At 60.7% G+C, this 17,128-nt stretch overlaps 2 protein-coding genes across 2 annotated transcripts; both read left to right on the forward strand.

The window, feature by feature from the left end:
* Window positions 1-373: 373 nt before the first annotated feature.
* Window positions 374-8,095, forward strand: SPNS1 (SPNS lysolipid transporter 1, lysophospholipid). Its single transcript, XM_059415058.1, has 12 exons — window positions 374-930; window positions 1,028-1,093; window positions 2,676-2,812; window positions 3,962-4,113; window positions 4,234-4,300; window positions 5,115-5,260; window positions 5,555-5,710; window positions 5,983-6,172; window positions 6,547-6,612; window positions 6,870-6,968; window positions 7,298-7,469; window positions 7,752-8,095. The coding sequence occupies exons 1-12, from the start codon at window positions 690-692 to the stop codon at window positions 7,844-7,846; spliced, it is 1,587 nt and encodes a 528-aa protein (XP_059271041.1). The 5' UTR covers window positions 374-689; the 3' UTR covers window positions 7,847-8,095.
* A 90-nt stretch (window positions 8,096-8,185) lies between these two features.
* On the forward strand, window positions 8,186-16,666 carry LAT (linker for activation of T cells). The gene is given in 14 exon segments (XM_059415059.1): window positions 8,186-9,104; window positions 9,255-9,282; window positions 9,390-9,424; window positions 9,685-9,772; window positions 9,920-9,972; window positions 10,067-10,127; window positions 10,129-10,172; window positions 10,175-10,241; window positions 10,325-10,419; window positions 11,848-11,910; window positions 12,035-12,097; window positions 12,216-12,311; window positions 12,443-14,080; window positions 16,245-16,666. Coding segments are annotated over 12 exon segments (780 nt in total). The 5' UTR covers window positions 8,186-9,010; the 3' UTR covers window positions 12,305-12,311; window positions 12,443-14,080; window positions 16,245-16,666.
* Window positions 16,667-17,128: the final 462 nt, after the last annotated feature.

Genomic DNA, 17,128 nt, shown 5'->3' on the forward strand with positions numbered 1-17,128 from the left:
CCGAGGCCGCTGTGCCGCGTCCATCCGCTGCACGCCCGAGCGCGTCGGAGGCCCACGCCGGACACGGTTTGCTCCAGTTTCCGGAGACCCGCGACTTCAGCACCTTCGCCGCCGCCGTTCTCTCGCCCGACCTCCGACGAGCGGCGCCCCCGCGGGAGCGGCGGAGGAGCGCGGAGGCCCCGAGGGCGTCGCGGGCCCGGCCGGGACCCGCCCCGGTTGCCCAGGCGACCGCCCGGCCGTCACGTGACGGGGCGCCGGCGGCGGTCACGTGCCCAGGGCCGGCTCCGGGCGCCGTCGGCCTCCGCGGCTGCGGCGTCACGTGACCGGCCGCAGGGCAACATGGCGGCGGCCGCGGTGCGGCGCCGGGGCTGAGCGGCCGCGACCGCAGCGGGGTCCCGCCGGGGGCGAGGGGAGGCGTCCCGCAGGGCAGGCGTGGGGGCGGCGCTCCCTCCCGCTCTGTCGCCGGCGTCACTCGCCGCGCGCGGTGCCTGCCGGGACGGGGCGGCATGACGGGCAGGGCCCGGGCTCCATCCCAGGCGTGCTGCGTGCTCCCGGGCCAGCGCCCGCGGGGGTCTGGGCGCAGCGCCCTCGCCGCGCTCCCCTCCGTCCCCCTCTCTCCAGCCTCCTCCCCTCGCAGGTGGGATCGTCGGTAGGAGCCGGAGCGCGGGCGGGCGAGGCCCCCGGGGACCATGTCCGGGCCCGACCCCGCGCCCTTCCTCAGCCAGGCGGATGACACGGACGACGGGCCGGCGCCCGGCACCCCGGGGTTACCGGGGTCCCTGGGGAGCTCCAAGTCCGAGGATCCCGGGGTCGCGGACCGGGAGGGGCTGCAGCGCATCACCGGCTTGTCTCCGCGTCGCTCGGCTCTCGTCGTGGCCGTGCTGTGCTACATCAACCTTCTCAACTACATGGACCGCTTCACCGTGGCGGGTACTGACTTCGGGGAGGGCGTCCCACGAGGGCACGGGCTGGGGAGGCTCTGGAGCCACGGCTGCCTCGCCGAGCCCATCCCGAGTCTTCTTCCCAGGCGTCCTTCCGGACATTGAGCAGTTCTTCAGCATCGGAGACAGCAGCTCTGGCCTCATCCAGACCGGTGAGTGCAGGTCCCCTTCGGGCGCGGGAGCTTTTCTTCCTTTTCTCCCCCATATGGGGCTGTGAGCCAGCATGCCTTGGCCTCATTAGTAGAGGCAGAGCGGTCAGACTTAGTGGAGGGGGGAGGAGGGCCCTTATTCTGCTTTGGGCCGTCCTCAGTTAGCTAGGATACCACATTCTGAATGGCAGTCAGCTGAGTGTAATGGGCAAGACAGACCTGGGTTTAAATCTCAGCTTTCCGCGTCCTCAGTGGGATGCCAGGCAAGGCCCTCCATCTCTCTAAGCCTCACCTTTCTTGTGGGGGAGGTGGAACTAGTCCTAACCCAGAGCACCTGGTAGGGCTGATGTGAGGGTTATAGCAGGTTAATGCTTATAAAACGTGTGCTACGGTGTCCAGAGCCTGGAAGGCCCCCAATAAGTAATGGAAGAAGGGGGGTGTCTGGAGTGGGGAGAGTTGAGTTTTATTTGTTCAGAACCTTGCCTTGGGATTTACGGAAGAGGCAAAACCAAGGCCGAATCCTCTTTTCCTTCCTTTTTTCCTTCATTCGTTTCTTGGACATTTCTGAGCACTTGCCCTGGAAGAAGAAGTGATAACACGCACATAACTTGGCCCGTCTAATCCTCCCATCCGCCCAAGAGTCGGTGTCATTATTACTTCACAGAAAATGTAGATGGTCCTGTCCACATTTTTATAGAGGAACTGAGGCTTAGAGAAGGCTTGCCTGGAGTCACACAACAAGCAAGAGGAGAGGAATTTGAAAGATCTTGAAGGGTTCTTTGCTCTGCCCGAGGCCAGAAAAAGCACCACGAGGTATTCAAGGCAAAGTCTAGAGGAATGAGAGCAATCTACAGGTCAAGGTCTGCAGAGCTTTCAGAAGGTGTTGAGTTAGAGGAGAAACAGGTCTTTGTCAGCGCCATTCACTTTTCTCATTCAACACACGGTTACCAAGCACCTGTTTGTATGTGGGGGAAATACAGCCACGGCCGGTACCGGCAAGGCCCTTGTCTTCATGGAGCTGGCATTGTACTGGGAATGATGGCACCAGTCCTTAACCTAAACGAAGAATGAGATGATTTTCAGTAGGAGTATTTTGTAAAGAGAACCGGGTAATTGCGATAAAGAGAGATTGGACATGTGGGGGCCGGGACGGTATCCGAGCTGAAGGTTCTGTGATGCTCAGGTGCGAGGAGAAATGTCCCCACTGGGGACGACAGTGGGCATCAGAAGTCCTAGGACGATATTGGGCTTGGCAGTGGGGCCTTTGGGATGCAGAGAAGGGGGAGTGGAGGAGCACCAGGTGGGAGAGGTAGGGAGGCTAGCTAAGATAGTGCCTGGTGGGCGAGCCAGCGTACAGAGTCTGCATTTTGCTCTTGGCTGGGTGGGAGGAAGTGATGGGTTAGCTGGGCCGTTCATTCCACAATGGAAGGTTTGAAAGATGCTGAAGACGGGCTGGACTTCTCTGGCCAGAGCTCTGGTTGTTTCAGGGTTGGGAGTTAATCCTGGCCCCCTTGGCCTCCCTGAGCTGGGGTCAGGGTGGGCGAGGGGTCCTGGGGCCGGGCGGTGACTCTCTGCTTCCCCTCAGTGTTCATCTCCAGTTACATGGTGTTGGCACCTGTGTTTGGCTACCTGGGTGACAGGTACAATCGGAAGTATCTGATGTGCGGGGGCATTGCCTTCTGGTCCCTGGTGACACTGGGGTCGTCCTTCATCCCCAGAGAGGTGAGACCCCATGCTGGCTCCTGCTTCCGGTGCCCCCCTACTACCCATCGGTCTTGGCTGCTGCTCTTGGGAATCATTGAAGACTGGGCCTGGGAAACTTCTGCTCTTCCCTGGGCCCATGCCATAGTATATCCCCTGCTTGCCTGAGTTAATCTGCCCACCTCTCCTTTGTTCTTCTAGAACATTCTTCTGTCCATCACCCTCTTTCCCCCACCATTATTGACCCCCTCCACACCACACCTCCGCACTCCAGTTCTGCACACGGGAAAGAACTCACCTGGACCGTCTGGTCTCCCACTTCTCCTTCCTCCCCGGACTTCCCACAAGGCCCCTTGACCCAGCGGCAGTCTGGGTGAAGGAGCAGTCGGGGAGAGGCTCTCACTTTGCTGGCACTTCCTCTCCTCCCACTCACCGTGGAACCCTGCCTGCCAGCGTGCCCCCACCGCTCCATTGCCACAGTCAACAGTGACCTTTTGGTTGCTAAATGTGGCTCCTACTTCCTAATCCTGTTCTTGCTAGATCCCCCGGGAGCCTCTGGCTCCACTGACCCACTTCCTTCTGGAAACTCTCTTCTGGCTTCAGTGATGCCAGTCCTCCCGGTTTTCCTCCTGCCTCCCTGGCTGTTGCTTCTTTGCTGCTTTGAAAACCCCTCTGTTTGTTCTCACTCTCTACCCTGGAAGTCTGTCCTTAGCCCCAGGTTAAGGACACTGTGTACCAGGCACTATGTACTCTGCTTGGCCAGATCCTACCCTGTCCTTTAACCTCAGGTGTCTTTGGTGCACAAATAAATCTCTGCCTGAGACCCTTACTCACCAGGGGGGTGTCTTGGGTGGTAGAAGTCAAGATTCATCGCGCCTCCGCCGGGCGCACCGCACTAAATAAAACTTAGATTGTCCCATCCTGGTGATAGTTATGTGAGCAAGCTATTATTTTCCCCCTTTTGCAGATGAGGAGTCTGAGGCTCAGAGAGGTTAAGTTGCTTTCCCAAAGTCACAGCTAGGAAGTAGTGGAGCCAGGATTCAAGCTCAGGTCTGTCAAGTTCAGGCCTCTCCCGCCATCCGTGCCTCCCCTCTCCAGAGCTGGCTGGGGAGGGAGGCCGGGAGGCCGGCTGCAGGGTGGGGTGCCACTTCCCCATGTTTCGTTTCCCAGCGATTCTGGCTGCTCCTCCTGACCCGGGGCCTGGTGGGGGTTGGGGAAGCCAGTTACTCCACCATTGCGCCCACCCTCATCGCCGACCTCTTCGTGGCAGACCAGCGGAGCCGCATGCTCAGCGTGTTCTATTTTGCCATCCCTGTGGGCAGGTGAGCGGGGCTCAGGGCTCGTGGGGGTCTGGTGGGGGGATGGGCGCGGGAGGCCAGAGGACCTGGCGTGGGGCCGGACTGACCGGCCGTCCGCTCTTGTCTCCCGTCCCCTTTCCCCAGTGGTCTGGGTTACATTGCAGGCTCCAAAGTGAAGGATGTGGCCGGGGACTGGCACTGGGCTCTGCGGGTGAGCGTGGGCACAGCCTGGGGAAGGTCAGCAGCGTTCCCATGCATTCTCCCTTTCCTGCCTTCAGACACCAGCCTCCCCACCCCCTCCCCTTTAAGGCAGTGGCTACTCTGCCAAGCCTGTATAGGGAGCCTGGCTGCCCTCACCACGAAGCCACGTGCTAAACAGAACTCCTGGTTGCCGGCAACAGGCGCCCTGGAAGACCAAAGCCGGTGGCTTTTGTAATGGAGAGTCCCAGGGTGAGCTTCTGGTGACGCTGGATCCAGGACTCCCGCTCCTTCCCAGGAATTCAGACACCCTTTTTCTCCGCTTTACTTTGCTCTGTGTCAGTGTCGTTCTCAAGCCAGTGAAAGCTCCACGCGCTTATCTTCCCGTTTAGAGACTTCGGCACCCTGGATCCTTGAGCAATAGTCCTGGATGGTGTCTGGTTAGGTGAACGTGGGTCACGTGCCTGCCATTCAATCAATCACGGAGGCCAGGGAGGTTAAGATGCCTCTTGTCGGCCCAGTCTGGGTCACGAGCCCCACCCTGTTTGAACCACATGGATTAAGAGAAGTGGGGGGAGTAGTTTCCCAAAAGGAAATTAGGGTGCTGTTACCAAAGAGGGAGCAGTTAGGCTTGCGGAAACAGGGGCCCTCGGTGGCATTTGCTGCTCCCTCGGAACGCAGGCTCAGAGCCTGCCCGCGAGCAGACGGCTGCTGGGGGTTTGAGGCCTTGGGGCCAGAATTGTCTTTATACACCCTCACTTCCTCCTGGCCCCAGGGGTTCAGCGTGTCCCTGTCTGTGCCTGTCCTGAAGTCTGCTCTTTCCCCAGGTGACTCCAGGTCTAGGGGTGGTGGCTGTTCTGCTGCTGTTCCTGGTGGTACGCGAGCCCCCAAGGGGAGCCGTGGAGCGCCACTCGGACTCCCCGCCCCTCAGCCCCACCTCCTGGTGGGCAGATCTGAGGGCTCTGGCACGAAAGTGAGTTTAGTTCCATTCTAGCCCAACATCTGAGTTCCCGGGGGCAGGAGGGCTGCTGTCCAGTTGGAGATTTACTTGAGAGTGGTCTCTGTTTTCTGCCGGGCTGGGGGGCCTCAGGGCCAGGCACCCGGTCACCACTGCCCCCTGGTGGCAGCTGTTTGAATTACAGGCCCAGATCCGGAGGCCAAGACGGCTTCCCTACCCAGCGTCCTGACCTTACTAAAGTAAGCCGGGGAGGGAGAGAGCCCTGACCCCTCCGTGGGGCCTGACTTCCTTCCTCCCAAATGTCCGCAGTCCTAGTTTCATCCTCTCTTCCCTTGGCTTCACTGCTGTGGCCTTTGTCACCGGCTCCCTGGCTCTTTGGGCTCCTGCGTTCTTGCTGCGTTCCCGTGTGGTCTTGGGGGAGACCCCGCCCTGCCTTCCTGGAGACTCCTGCTCTTCCTCTGACAGGTACCAGATGGGGGCGACGCTAGGTGGCCTGCGGGCAGCAGGGGATGGAGTGGAGAGTCACTGGTTCAGACTCGGGCTACTTCCTCTCCCAGTGCAGTTTCCTGGGCTGGGAAATAGGCGATGGGCTGATACCATCCTCTCGTAGCTCTACGACCCGGGGGGTCCCGGACGGACCTGAGTCGTGTGGGCGGCTGGGAGGGACCCTCTTCTTCCCCAGGCCGCGGGGGTGGGGCAAGGCGGACTGGCCCCCATGCCCCTTCCCCTGCCCCCAGCCTCATCTTTGGGCTCATCACCTGCCTGACCGGGGTCCTGGGTGTGGGCCTGGGTGTGGAGACCAGCCGCCGCCTCCGCCGTTCCAACCCCCGGGCTGACCCACTGGTCTGCGCTGCTGGCCTCTTGGGCTCTGCGCCCTTCCTCTTCCTGTCCCTTGCCTGTGCCCGTGGTAGCATCGTGGCCACCTATGTGAGTAGCCAGCGGCCATCAAAGGGGGTGTTCTGGGTCTGGGGTGCACTGGGGCGGGACCGGGGTGCCCAGGGGGCGGGCGGGGGTCAACCAGTATAGTGGTTTGAAGACAGCTTGAACCAGAGGCTTGGTTTCGAATCTCAGCTCTGGCTCTTCCCAGCCGTGTGACGTTTGGCAAGCGAGTTCACCTCTCTGTGCTGTTTCATCATCTGTCAAACAGGAATAATAACTTTGTCTCATGGGGCTGTTCTGAGGATTAAATTAAATGAGTCCACCGGTGGGTCTGTACACAGTATACCCTCCGGATGTTGGCGCTTCTTGTGTTGAGACAACGCCCCTTCCCCCCTCCCCCGTCTCCCCCTTCAACCCCCCAGATTTTCATCTTTATTGGAGAGACACTGCTGTCCATGAACTGGGCCATTGTAGCTGACATTCTGTTGGTGAGTAGGTCGGTCACTTCAGGGTTAGCCCAGAGGCGGGTGGGAGCACGGAGCGGGGGGCAGGAGGCCTCACCTGCCTCCATTATAGCTTTTACCCCTTTTTCAAAACTCAAACCCAGACCGACTTCAGAGTCAGCCCCACGTGGGCCTGTAGTCTGAGCCTGTAGCCCACTCACACCCCTGAGCTGCGGTTCCTTCTGGGCTCAGCCTGGGCTCAGCCTTGGCCGTGTCCTTGTGCTCTGCCCCTCCTCCCCCAGTACGTGGTGATTCCCACACGACGTTCCACTGCTGAGGCCTTCCAGATTGTGCTGTCCCACCTGCTGGGTGATGCCGGGAGCCCCTACCTCATTGGCCTGGTGAGCACTGCCTCTCGGCTGCACCTGGGGTGCGGTTCGGGAGATGCCATGTTTCTGGCACTGGCTGTCGGCCTAAGCTGGGGCTGACTTCCAGCGGCTGAGCCCAGTGAAGTGTCTGCTCTGTGCCAGGCCCCCCTCATCTTGGACCGTCAGCCGGGCGGGTGGCATTTCGGCCTTGCACGTTCCCGTTCCACAGGGAGGCCACGGGGCTTTCCCGGGTCTTCCAGACCACCCCTCTCTGCTGGCCCCGACGACTTTGTTCTTCTGGAGTTCGGGGCTCCCTCTCCGGGACCAACCCTCCTGGCTGTCCTTCCCTCGTCTCCCTGCAGATCTCCGACCGCCTCCGCCGGAGCTGGCCGCCTTCCTTCTTGTCCGAGTTCCGGGCCCTGCAGTTCTCGCTCATGCTCTGCGCCTTCGTTGGGGCTCTGGGCGGGGCTGCCTTCCTGGGCACGGCCATCTTCATCGAGGGGGACCGCCGGCGGGCCCAGCTGCACGTGCAGGGTCAGTGGGGGCTTCCCTTCGTCCACCCGTGGCGCCTCGCCCAGCTTCACGATGCTACCGGCTCGTCCGTCTGTCTGTCCCAGCCCGTGTCCCCGGCTTCTCTCAGCCCACGAGCCTTGCCCCGTTCAGCTTCGGGTCCCCCTGTCCACCCAGCTGACGTCCCGCGGTGCCCACGGCTCTGCTGCCCCGTCTACTTTCCGCTGCCTCTCGGTCCCCCTCCCTGGCTTTGCGTCTTTCTGTCCATCCAGCCCTGGCTCTGACCGCCCCCCCCGCCCCCGGCAGGTCTGCTGCGTGAGACAGGGCCCACAGACGACCGCATTGTGGTACCCCAGCGAGGCCGCTCCACCCGGGTCCCCGTGTCCAGTGTGCTCATCTGAGGGGCCGTGGCTTGCCGCCTGCGCACCGACCGCGGCTGACCCAGGCCCGCCCCAGGAGGAGCCCGGGCCCAAAGCTTCGGTCCGGCCCAGCTTCTAAGAGTGGCCTTGGGCCACGTTCCAGCTCCCACGCACTACATCGGCAGTAGCCAAGGGCAAGGGGTGGCGGGTCCGGGAGGGGGGGGTTCCCCTCCCTAGGAGCGGCCCCAGGGGCTTGGTGCTATTTGTAACTGAATAAAATTTGTATCCAGACCCCGAGTGCCTGCTTGAGTCTCTCTGGATGTTACTGGCCTCTGACTGCTAGACGGCAGGGCATGCCCCCTCCCTAGCTCCAAGACTCCGGCGGCTATGGGCTTGCTCCAGTGGGACCTCCGGCTGACCCTGCCCTCCTGGGCTGGGCGAACAAGGGTATGGAGTGAGCTGGCTCTGTGTGACCGTGAGTCACGCCCCTGGTTCCCCGAGAGCCCGCCCCTCTTGGCAGGCCAACCAGGGCAAGGTGGGGTGGGCTTTGCCCCGTGCCCCTCAGAACTCCCAGAGGCAGGGCCTCCCTCCCGGCTGGCCCCTCCAGCCATAGCTACGGAGGCTGTGGCTCTTGGCTGGCCTGTAAGTGTCTTGCCTTCCTTCTGGTAGGAGTTGCTGCTCCTTGTCCCAGAGGCCAGCAGACCCCTCTTGAGGGCCCCGGGGTGGAGGGGTGGCTCTTCAGGCCTCTTCCTCCCCCTCCCCACTGGCTGGGTGGGGGTGGGAAGGGGGCGGTGCAGCCAGGCAGAGCCTGATGATTTCCTGCCCTCACTTGGGGCTCACCACAGCTTCCTGCCGCAGGCGGGCAGGCGCTGAGAGAAGCAGGCGCCTAGCCGAGTGGCAGGTAGGGCTGGGGCGCAGCGGCTGCGCAGGGGGGACCGGCGCCCCACACTCCGGCCCAGAGCCTGGCCGGAGGGCCTGGGGATCACGGGGCTTCCTCCAGCCAGTGCGGACGCCCCCCACGCCGCCTAACAAGGGGAGGGGGCCCAGCGACGGGCCCAAGGAAGGCATAGCTGCGGGCGCTCAGGCTTCCAGGCTGGTGCCCACTCAGCTCCCCCACCTCTGCTGGCCCAGCCCTCACCCTGTGGCAGCTCAGCCCTCGAGGGTGTGCGGCGGGCAGCCGGGCCTAGTGCGCGCCGTCCGCTGCAGATGGAGGCCGTGGTCCTCATCCCCTACGTGCTGGGCCTCGTCCTGCTGCCTCTCCTGGTCGTGGCCCTGTGCGTGCGCTGCCGGGAGCTGCCAGGTGAGTGGGGGCCACCCGGTGATGCCCCTGCAGGGATCCCCGGCTCTCCTTGGCCCCTCACGCCACCCTGACCGTCCCTTCTTCTGCCCTGCTTCACCCCCTCTCCCCCCCGACCCCCCTCTTCCTGCCTCACTGACTTCTCTTCCCCAGGCTCTTATGACACGGCGGCCTCTGACAGGTGAGTTGCCCGTGGGCCCCTTATGGGCCCCTCCCTGCCCCGTGTGGCCTTGGGGTTGGGAGTGGGGGCCTCTCCTGCCCCTGACCAAGCCCTGTCTCTCCTGCCAGCTTGACCCCAAGTAGCATCGTGCTCAAACGACCTCGTGAGTACCTGGGGGGTCCCTTCCCTTGGGCGTAGGGGACAGGGTCCCCTGGCATGTGAGAGAGCGTGTGCCTTTATTCAGGTCCCAGTGGCTGCCCACATGGCCTTGACTGGAGCTGGGGACAGGGAAGGACAGGGGTGTCATCAGGCCTGTCCAGGGCATGGGAGGGGTCCCAGGGTGAGTCTGTCCATCAAGGACTCCATGAGGACAGGGGCAACATTCCGGACCCATTCCTTGAGCTTGGTCTCATGTGTCCTCAGCCACAGTCGTGCCCTGGCCATCAGCTGCCTCCTATGGGCCTGTGACCTCCTACCCACCTCTGAGCCAGCCGGACCTGCTCCCTATCCCGTAGGTAGCACCCTCTCTTCTGAATCCTCCCTCTACTCCCCTCAGCTCTGGAGACTGGGGCGGGGTGGGGGGGTCCCTTTCCCGGTTACAACCCCTCTTGCCCCCCGGAGCCCCATCCTAGCATGACCTCTGACCTTTGACTCCCAGGAGGTCCCCACAGCCGCCCCGCGTGCCGTCTTCCCGGCAGGACTCAGATGGTGGTAAGTGTGAGGCTCGAGCCCAGAGGGCTGGGGCCGGGCAGAGGACAGAGCCTGTCTGAGCCAACTCCGCTTCCCTCTCGCTCTCTCTCCAAAGCCAACAGTGTGGCAAGTTATGAGAACGAGGGTACGTCTGGGGCCCCGGGTGCCCTGCTCGCCGGGAGGCTGGCGCCCGGCCTGGGCCCTGCTGACCGCTGTGTCGCTACCCCAGCACCCGTCTGTGAGGATGACGACGAGGAGGAGGAGGAGGACTATCCCAACGAGGGCTACTTGTGAGTGGCCAGGTGGGGGCTTGGGGGCCGTGGCCCTGGGGGTCCTCGCTCATCCGCCTCCCCCTCCCCTGACTTCCCCTCAGGGAGGTGCTTCCCGACAGCACGCCGGCCACCAGCACCACTGTCCCACTGGCTCCTGTGACCAGCAACCCCGGCCTCCGAGACAGCGCCTTCTCCAGTGAGTTGGGCCTCGTGACTCTCTGGGCTGCGGCCCCCCGGCGCGTCCCTCTCCCGTGATTTCTGCGACGCTCGCGGCCCCTCCGTGGTCTCTCTTCTCTCTTTCTACAATACCTGTTCCTCAGGGTGGGCTTCTGCGCTGATGCTCTGATTTCCTTCCTTTTCCTGTCATCTTTCCTGTTTCGTTGTCTTCTGTCGCCTACGTGGTCTCGTAGACTTCGCGCCTCTTAGACTCTTCTCTTGTCTCTCCGCCTGGAAGCTCTTTCTTGGTCTCTGGCATTCCTTCCCCGTAGTCTGCCGTCTGGTTTCACGGAGGCTGTGTCATCTTGTAACTCTCTAAGGAGATTGATTAGAGCTGGTCTGGGGGGTGAGGGGGCAGTTGGGAAGTTTTCTTCTGTTTCCGGCATCATTTCAGTTTCCTTTGAGCTGCTTTTCTCCCTTCGTGTTGGTCTCGTGCTGCCTGTTAGGGGCTGCCTTCCATGTCTGGTTTTCTGTCACTCCTCGTCCTCCGGCCAGCTCGCCATCTGTGCTAGCTCTTCTTGTCATTCAGAGGTTCATCATCACCGCCCCCCCCCGCCCCATACTTACTGGAAACCTCTCATGTCAGGGTGAGAGCTAACTCGGGGCCTACTGCCTGCCCTCCTAAGAGTGTTTCATGCGTTAGCTTATTAAACCCCATGATTCCTGGGTGCCGTTGGGCCCAGCTCTTCCCCTCCTGTGCCTCGGTTGTCCCAGCTGTGCGACAGGAGGGATTCTTTATTTACCAGACGCGCTTGTTGGAGGACAGGCCTCATTTCAATATTCTCTGCTTTAGTTCTCACAACAGCCCTGGGAGGCGGGTGCCGTCACTCAGCCTCTTTTACCGATGAGAACCCCAAGACCCAGAGAGGTTAGGTACCTCGTGTGAAGCTACACGACTGTTAGTGCCAGAGCTGGGTTTGAACCTCTGGCTCCAAAGCCCGCCTAGTCCACGGCCTCGTGGAGAAATGAGTCTGCATAAAAGGACAAGATGGCGCTGGTGGTGACAGGTGCCGGAAGGCACCGAGATGAGAGTGGGGGTCAGGGCAGATCTGGCTGATGAGACCCACGGGGAACAACACCTCGGACTCAGCATGGCCCTGAGTGTTGTGTGCACACGGTGCCACCCAGAGTGTAGGCTGTCTGTCCCTGTCCCCAGCTTGGGGGACATGCCAGGGTCTGTCGTCTGGCTGCTCCCAGGGTTCCACTCCCTCTCATCATCTCTGGCCAGGTTGCCCTACTTCTCGCTGTCACCAAGGCCTTTGTGGGCGCCCCCAGCCCAGGGCTGGCAGTGGGGCAGCCTCTGGAATCAGCGGGTAGGGCTCTGGGGCTGGCCCGCTGGGACGCCATGGCGGGGTCTGGGCGCAGGGCTCTGGGTGACGGTGCCCGGGGGGCCCTGCTTCTCCTGCAGTGGAGTCCGGGGAGGATTATGTGAATGTTCCTGAGAGCGAGGAGAGTGCGGACGCGTCTCTGGGTGAGTGGCCAGTGCCCAGGGGGGTCCCCTTTCTGTCCTTCACTCGCTGTGGCCCTCTTTCGGAGTGTCCTGCTCACTTGCCCTCCACGTGGCCATCCCCCCGCTTCTGCTCTGCCCCCTGCAGATGGGAGCCGGGAGTATGTGAACGTGTCCCAGGAGCTGCCGCCCATGGCTAGGACCGAACCTGGTGTGTGGGGGGCTGGGGAGGGGTGGGGGTGGAGGGGGCGGCCGAAGCTCAGGGAGCCCGCCTGGGGAAGGGGGACAGGGGGTCTGCGAGCTCAAGACCTCCCTCCGACCCCTCCCAGCTGTCCTGAGCTCCCAGAAGGTGGAGGATGAGGACGAAGAAGAGGAAGAGGGAGCTCCAGATTATGAGAATCTGCAGGGCCTTAACTGAGGGTCTGGTGAGAGGCCCCCCCCACCCCGCCCTGCCCCTCCCCCCCAGCCCGATCCTCTGACTCCTTCAGGGACCCCTCCGACCCCCGCTGACCTCCCGACTTCACAAACCTTCCCCCCTCCTGCCTTGTTGTTTCAGCGTGAGGCCAAGCCTGACCTGGAACCAGCCTCGCCGAGAGCCCCCCACCCCCACTGAGCTGGGCAGCCTGAGATCAGTCTGAGAGTCTCCCCCCTAACTTATTATCACTTTGGGGTACAGCCTGTGTGCCCCCAGCACTGCACCTTCTGACGTAGCCTGAGAATGAACCACCCCGGCCCCGGCCCTATTCTGCAGGAGAATAAAGGCTGACGTGGTCTGTAGCGCTCTTGAGTTTGGGGGGCCCAGTGGGTGGGAGTCCGCGTGAGGGGGCCACGTGGGAGCGTGTGTGTGTGTGTGTGTGTGTGCACGCGCGCACAAGCCCACGTGTGTGTCTGGGGGGAGGGTCTCCATCCCCCCCACCCTGGGGCCGCCACGCTCGGGACGGTCCCGACCCAGTCCTGGGAGCCACCGAATGTCGGCAGAGACACGGCTCTGGCACGTGGGCGCGAGGCAAGTCCAAACCAGGCGGCCACTTCTGGGCTTCAGTACGGCCCCCATGAGACAGTCCATGGCTGCGGCCGATGATGTCTGGGATGGTGGGGGGCAGGGCCTGGGGAGCCCTGGGTGCGAAGTGGACGCCTAGAGCAAGACCACGTCCCCTCGGCCCCCTGTTCATCCATCTTTAAAGCAATGGGTAGACTAGACTGCGGGGCAGCTGAAAGGTAACGTGCCGAGCAGCCTTTTCAGACCTTGGTGTGCAGATGATTCCCTTGGAGGTCTGGCCAGTCTGCATTTCAAAGAAGCTACCGAGGGCTTCTGACAGCCCCGTTCTGAGAACCACACTCGGAGCAGCTTCTGGTGGCTGACTCGGTCACTGTGACTGGCTCTGGTCCGGGCATGAAACCCAACCTGGGCCGCTGAGGATTGGCCCTGGGATGCCAGTAGGAAGAATCAATCTGGAAGGCGAAGCTGTTCTTGTTCATGGCAGTTGGGAAACTGGAAGCACACATTCCTCGAGCCCCTACTCGGAGAGCCGCCTGAGAAGGAAGGTGGTGTGAGGGACAGACTGGCCCAGAAATGGACAGGACCAGCTTCCTGCTGGCGTCCAAGTTCCTGGATCCTGTAACACCTGAAGCGAGATGCCCCCCTCCAGCTTCCCAGTTATGTGGGCCAATAAATTCCCAATTATCTTCAACCGGCTTGACTTGGGGTTTCTCTTGCATATGGCAAAGTAGCCCAGAGTGATGCACACAGTTCTCGGCCTCCTCTGGGGCCTTCAAAGGCAACAGTAACAAGTTATCTTCAAGCACCTGCCATGTTTCCATGCTTATCTCATTTAATCACTGACCTTCCCCTGTGGCTGGCTCACTGGAGGTGTCACCACTCGCAGTTGGGGAACCGAGCCCAGCGAGGAGAAGTGACTTGCCCAAAGGCACGCAGCCGAAGCGGCAAACCGGGGGTTCTATCCGCAGCTGTTGGCCTCTGGAGTTCTGCTGCCAACGTCCTTGCTCTGGCTGTTGTCGAAAGTGCTGGCTGCTGTCCGAGGGAGGCGTGTAAGAGGCCGGCTCGGAGAAGTGGGGGAGGGGAGGCCCGGGGAGAGCGCGGACAGGCCGACGTCAGCAGGCAGAGTTTATTTGGAGGAAACAGACGAGGAAAGGGGCACTTTTGTGCCTGGGCTGAGGAAGCTTTATCAGAAAGGTATGTTGGGGACGTCTGGGTGGCTCAGTGGGTTAAGTAGCTGCCTTTGGCTCAGGTCATGATCCCAGTGTTCTGGGATCGAGTCCCGCATCGGGCTCCTAGCTTGGCAGGAAGCCTGCTTCTCCCTCTGCCTCTGCCTGCTGCCCTGCCTGCTGCCCTGTCTGCTGTGCTTGCTCGCGCGCTAACTCTCTCTCTGAGAAATAAATAAATAAAATCGTAAAAAAAAAAAAAAAAAAAAAAAGTATGTTGGTATAAACACCTCGGAGAACAATCTAGCAACATTAGTAAAGGCTGAAGATGGTGTGTCCCTTTACCTAGCAGATTCCTGGGTAAAAATCCTGAGCAAATAGCCCTCAGCCTAAGGGGGCGGATACCAGAGGCGGGGGCAGCCTGGCGATGGTGATGGTGATGGCAGATGGAGGCCTTCACCTGGAGAGCAGGTCGAGCTCTTGTAGCCCCGTCACACTACGGGCAAATGCTCCCAGCAGGTAAAAATGAGCCCACTGGGGCAGCTCCTATCAGGGAGAATGGACATCACCGAGAGAATATGGAGTGAGAAAAGCAAAGCAAGGTGTTTTATTTATATAAAGTTGAAAGCACGAAAATAGGTCTATATGGTTCGGGGATACACGTGAACGCAAGGTCGGCAAAGGGATGAGGAATACCAAGTTCAGGGGAGAGGCACCCCTGTGGCAGAGTGTGGGCAGTGGTTGGGAAGGATTTCAGGAAGGCCCCGGTGACAAGTGTCCTGTCTTACTCTGAAGCAGGGTTGGGTTCACAAGTGTTTGATAAATGATTCTCTTAAGTGTTTGCATAGCTGAGTGATTTCATAATAAGAGAGGCTGAGGCCCAAGGAGGGAATGGGTGGTGGTAGAGAGGGTGGGGGTTGGGGCAGTTTTAAGAGACCGTAAACAGGCTTAAGGGTCATGGATCTGTTTGCGCCAAGCAGGTGAGTTGCATAGGGTGTTCCAGCCTCAGAAGCAGCATGTGCAAAGGGCCTGAGGTGGGAGCAGAGAGGAGGCTGTTGGGAGTATCCACGTGAAAGGCGGTGGTGGGCTAGCTAATGAAGGAGGCACAACAGGGAGAGGAGGTGGAAGGAGATGCTTGGGGGCCGAAGCAAGGGGCGTGGTGATAGCCCTGCCTTGTGAAGCCTGGGCAAGTCCAAGGTGACTGGGGTACTTCTTTCCTTGGTGGATTGGGGCTAGCAGCATTCCCTGAAGCAGGAACAGCTTCCCATTTTTGCTTCTTGGACCAGCAAGAACATGGGGCTCTGCTTCCTGCAGTCGATGAGCCAAGCAGGACAGACCAAGTCAATGTAATGAGGTCTGTGGGGCTGGGGTTGGGGTATCTGAGCCCACTGAAGTGGCCTGTGGGAAGAATCCCTCAAAGCTTCCCCTGGAAGCTGGGTAGCAGAAATAGATTTTTTTCCCCCCCTCAGAGTCTGTCGTTGTCGGAGGAAAGGTCGATGTAGTGAGGAGAGAGAGTGTTCTCTGCAGTTGGCGGAGGAGACATCTGGTGCTTCTAAAAGCCATGGCAAGGCAACAGCTCTTTCGATTTGGGTTTTTTCAGAGGCAGTCGTTGAAGCGAGAGTCTTGGTGCAAGTGGTTTCTTCGGGAGGTGGTCCCAAAACCCTGGCAGGGGTTGTGCACAGTGCCATCCTGGGGGCGGGGGGCGCGTGGCTACTTCCGCGTCTCCACCCTGTGGTCCCCACCGAATTCTCCATAACTGCTGGCTTCTTGTGGCCAAAGCAAACCTCGAGTCGGGGGGCGGCAGGCGCCGGCAGCAGCCACTCGGGCCAGCAGGCCACGAAAGGGGACGACATGCTGACCGTGACTCCTTGGGCTCTTTGGGGTGGTCCAGATGTCGCGCTTCCCAAAAGGCATCTTGTGGCCCCTGAGTCCCGGGGGAAGCTTCTCAGGAAAGGACTCGGTGGCTGGGAGCGCCTGGGAGAAGCAGTGTTCTCCCATCCGGACTTGCCGAGCGAAGTGCGCAGCAGGAAGGTAATGGCTCGAGAGAGATCCTGGGATAAAATAGTGTTTATCTTCGCCGAATCTGATATTTCCCGAACTTACTTGACTTCAGCAGGGAAAAAATGTTCTTATTAGCAATCTGCAGACCACCTTACAACACCCCTGGAGGATGTTTTTTGTTTTCCCTTTTCAAGCATTCATCCACCCCTGCCTTCTTCCAACGCTGAGGCGCCGTTGGATTCGCTACGGAAATGTGCCTGCGGCTCTGCGGGGACCCAGGACGCCATGGCCCATGGTCATCTCTCACCCCCTGGCCCAGTGATTGGAACACGTGACCCAACGCCAATGAGACCCATTCCTGAGACTTTGGTGGAACTCCTGGCAAAGAGAAGCTCTTTGCGCACCGCAGTGGGCATGCGGGCCTGAGGGAGAGGCGCTCCCTGGCGCGGTTGGCACGTTTCTGTTGGACAGAGTCTTCCTGTGAATAAAGGCACCACGGAGGCAAGCAGAGCACAGAAATGGAAATAGAGAAGTTCTGGCTTCTGATAGGCCATCCAGGCGCTCAGATCAGTGTTCCTGAAGCCATTATTACTTTTTAAAGAACCAAGGAGCTGTGTGTGCGTGTGTGTGCTTAGGCTAACTTGAGCCAGACTCTCTGTCCGTTGCAGGAGAGAGAGTTCTGACATAACCATGGCTGCTATCATTTCCACCAAATCACAACCACAATCAGGCCACCCTGGGCTGACGAGGAACGCCTAGCAGCCCATGTGAGAAAGCTCCAGACTCCGGTTTTCCTCACCCTCCACCTCTTCCAACTGCCCCTCAGAGACACCCAGGAGGACCCTTCGAGGCCTGTGCCCCGCCTGGCCCAGGCATCCGTTCCTCGTGCCCGCGCCCCCCCCCCCATTTCCCTCCTGCCTCGATCCCCTCAGGAAAATCTCTCCAGGTTTTCCTTACTTTTGCTTTACTTACTCAGTTTTCTTAGTCTCGGAGCTGATGAGCCAAGGTTCCAGACAGAGGACCACGTCTGGTGGCGAGCAGCCTGGGGTACAAGGCAGGAGACTTCGTGTTGGTCACG

This window comes from Mustela nigripes, chromosome 11 (genome assembly GCF_022355385.1).
Source record: "Mustela nigripes isolate SB6536 chromosome 11, MUSNIG.SB6536, whole genome shotgun sequence".
Classification (NCBI taxonomy): Eukaryota; Metazoa; Chordata; class Mammalia; order Carnivora; family Mustelidae; genus Mustela; species Mustela nigripes.

Excerpts from the sequence above, each read along its gene's own strand:
- SPNS1 (XM_059415058.1), top strand. The coding sequence starts at position 690 with ATGTCCGGGCCCGACCCCGCGCCCTTCCTCAGCCAGGCGGATGACACG. Across the intron at positions 931-1,027 it reads GGACCGCTTCACCGTGGCGG|GCGTCCTTCCGGACATTGAG; the intron begins GTACTGACTTCG and ends TCTTCTTCCCAG. Across the intron at positions 1,094-2,675 it reads CTCTGGCCTCATCCAGACCG|TGTTCATCTCCAGTTACATG; the intron begins GTGAGTGCAGGT and ends GCTTCCCCTCAG.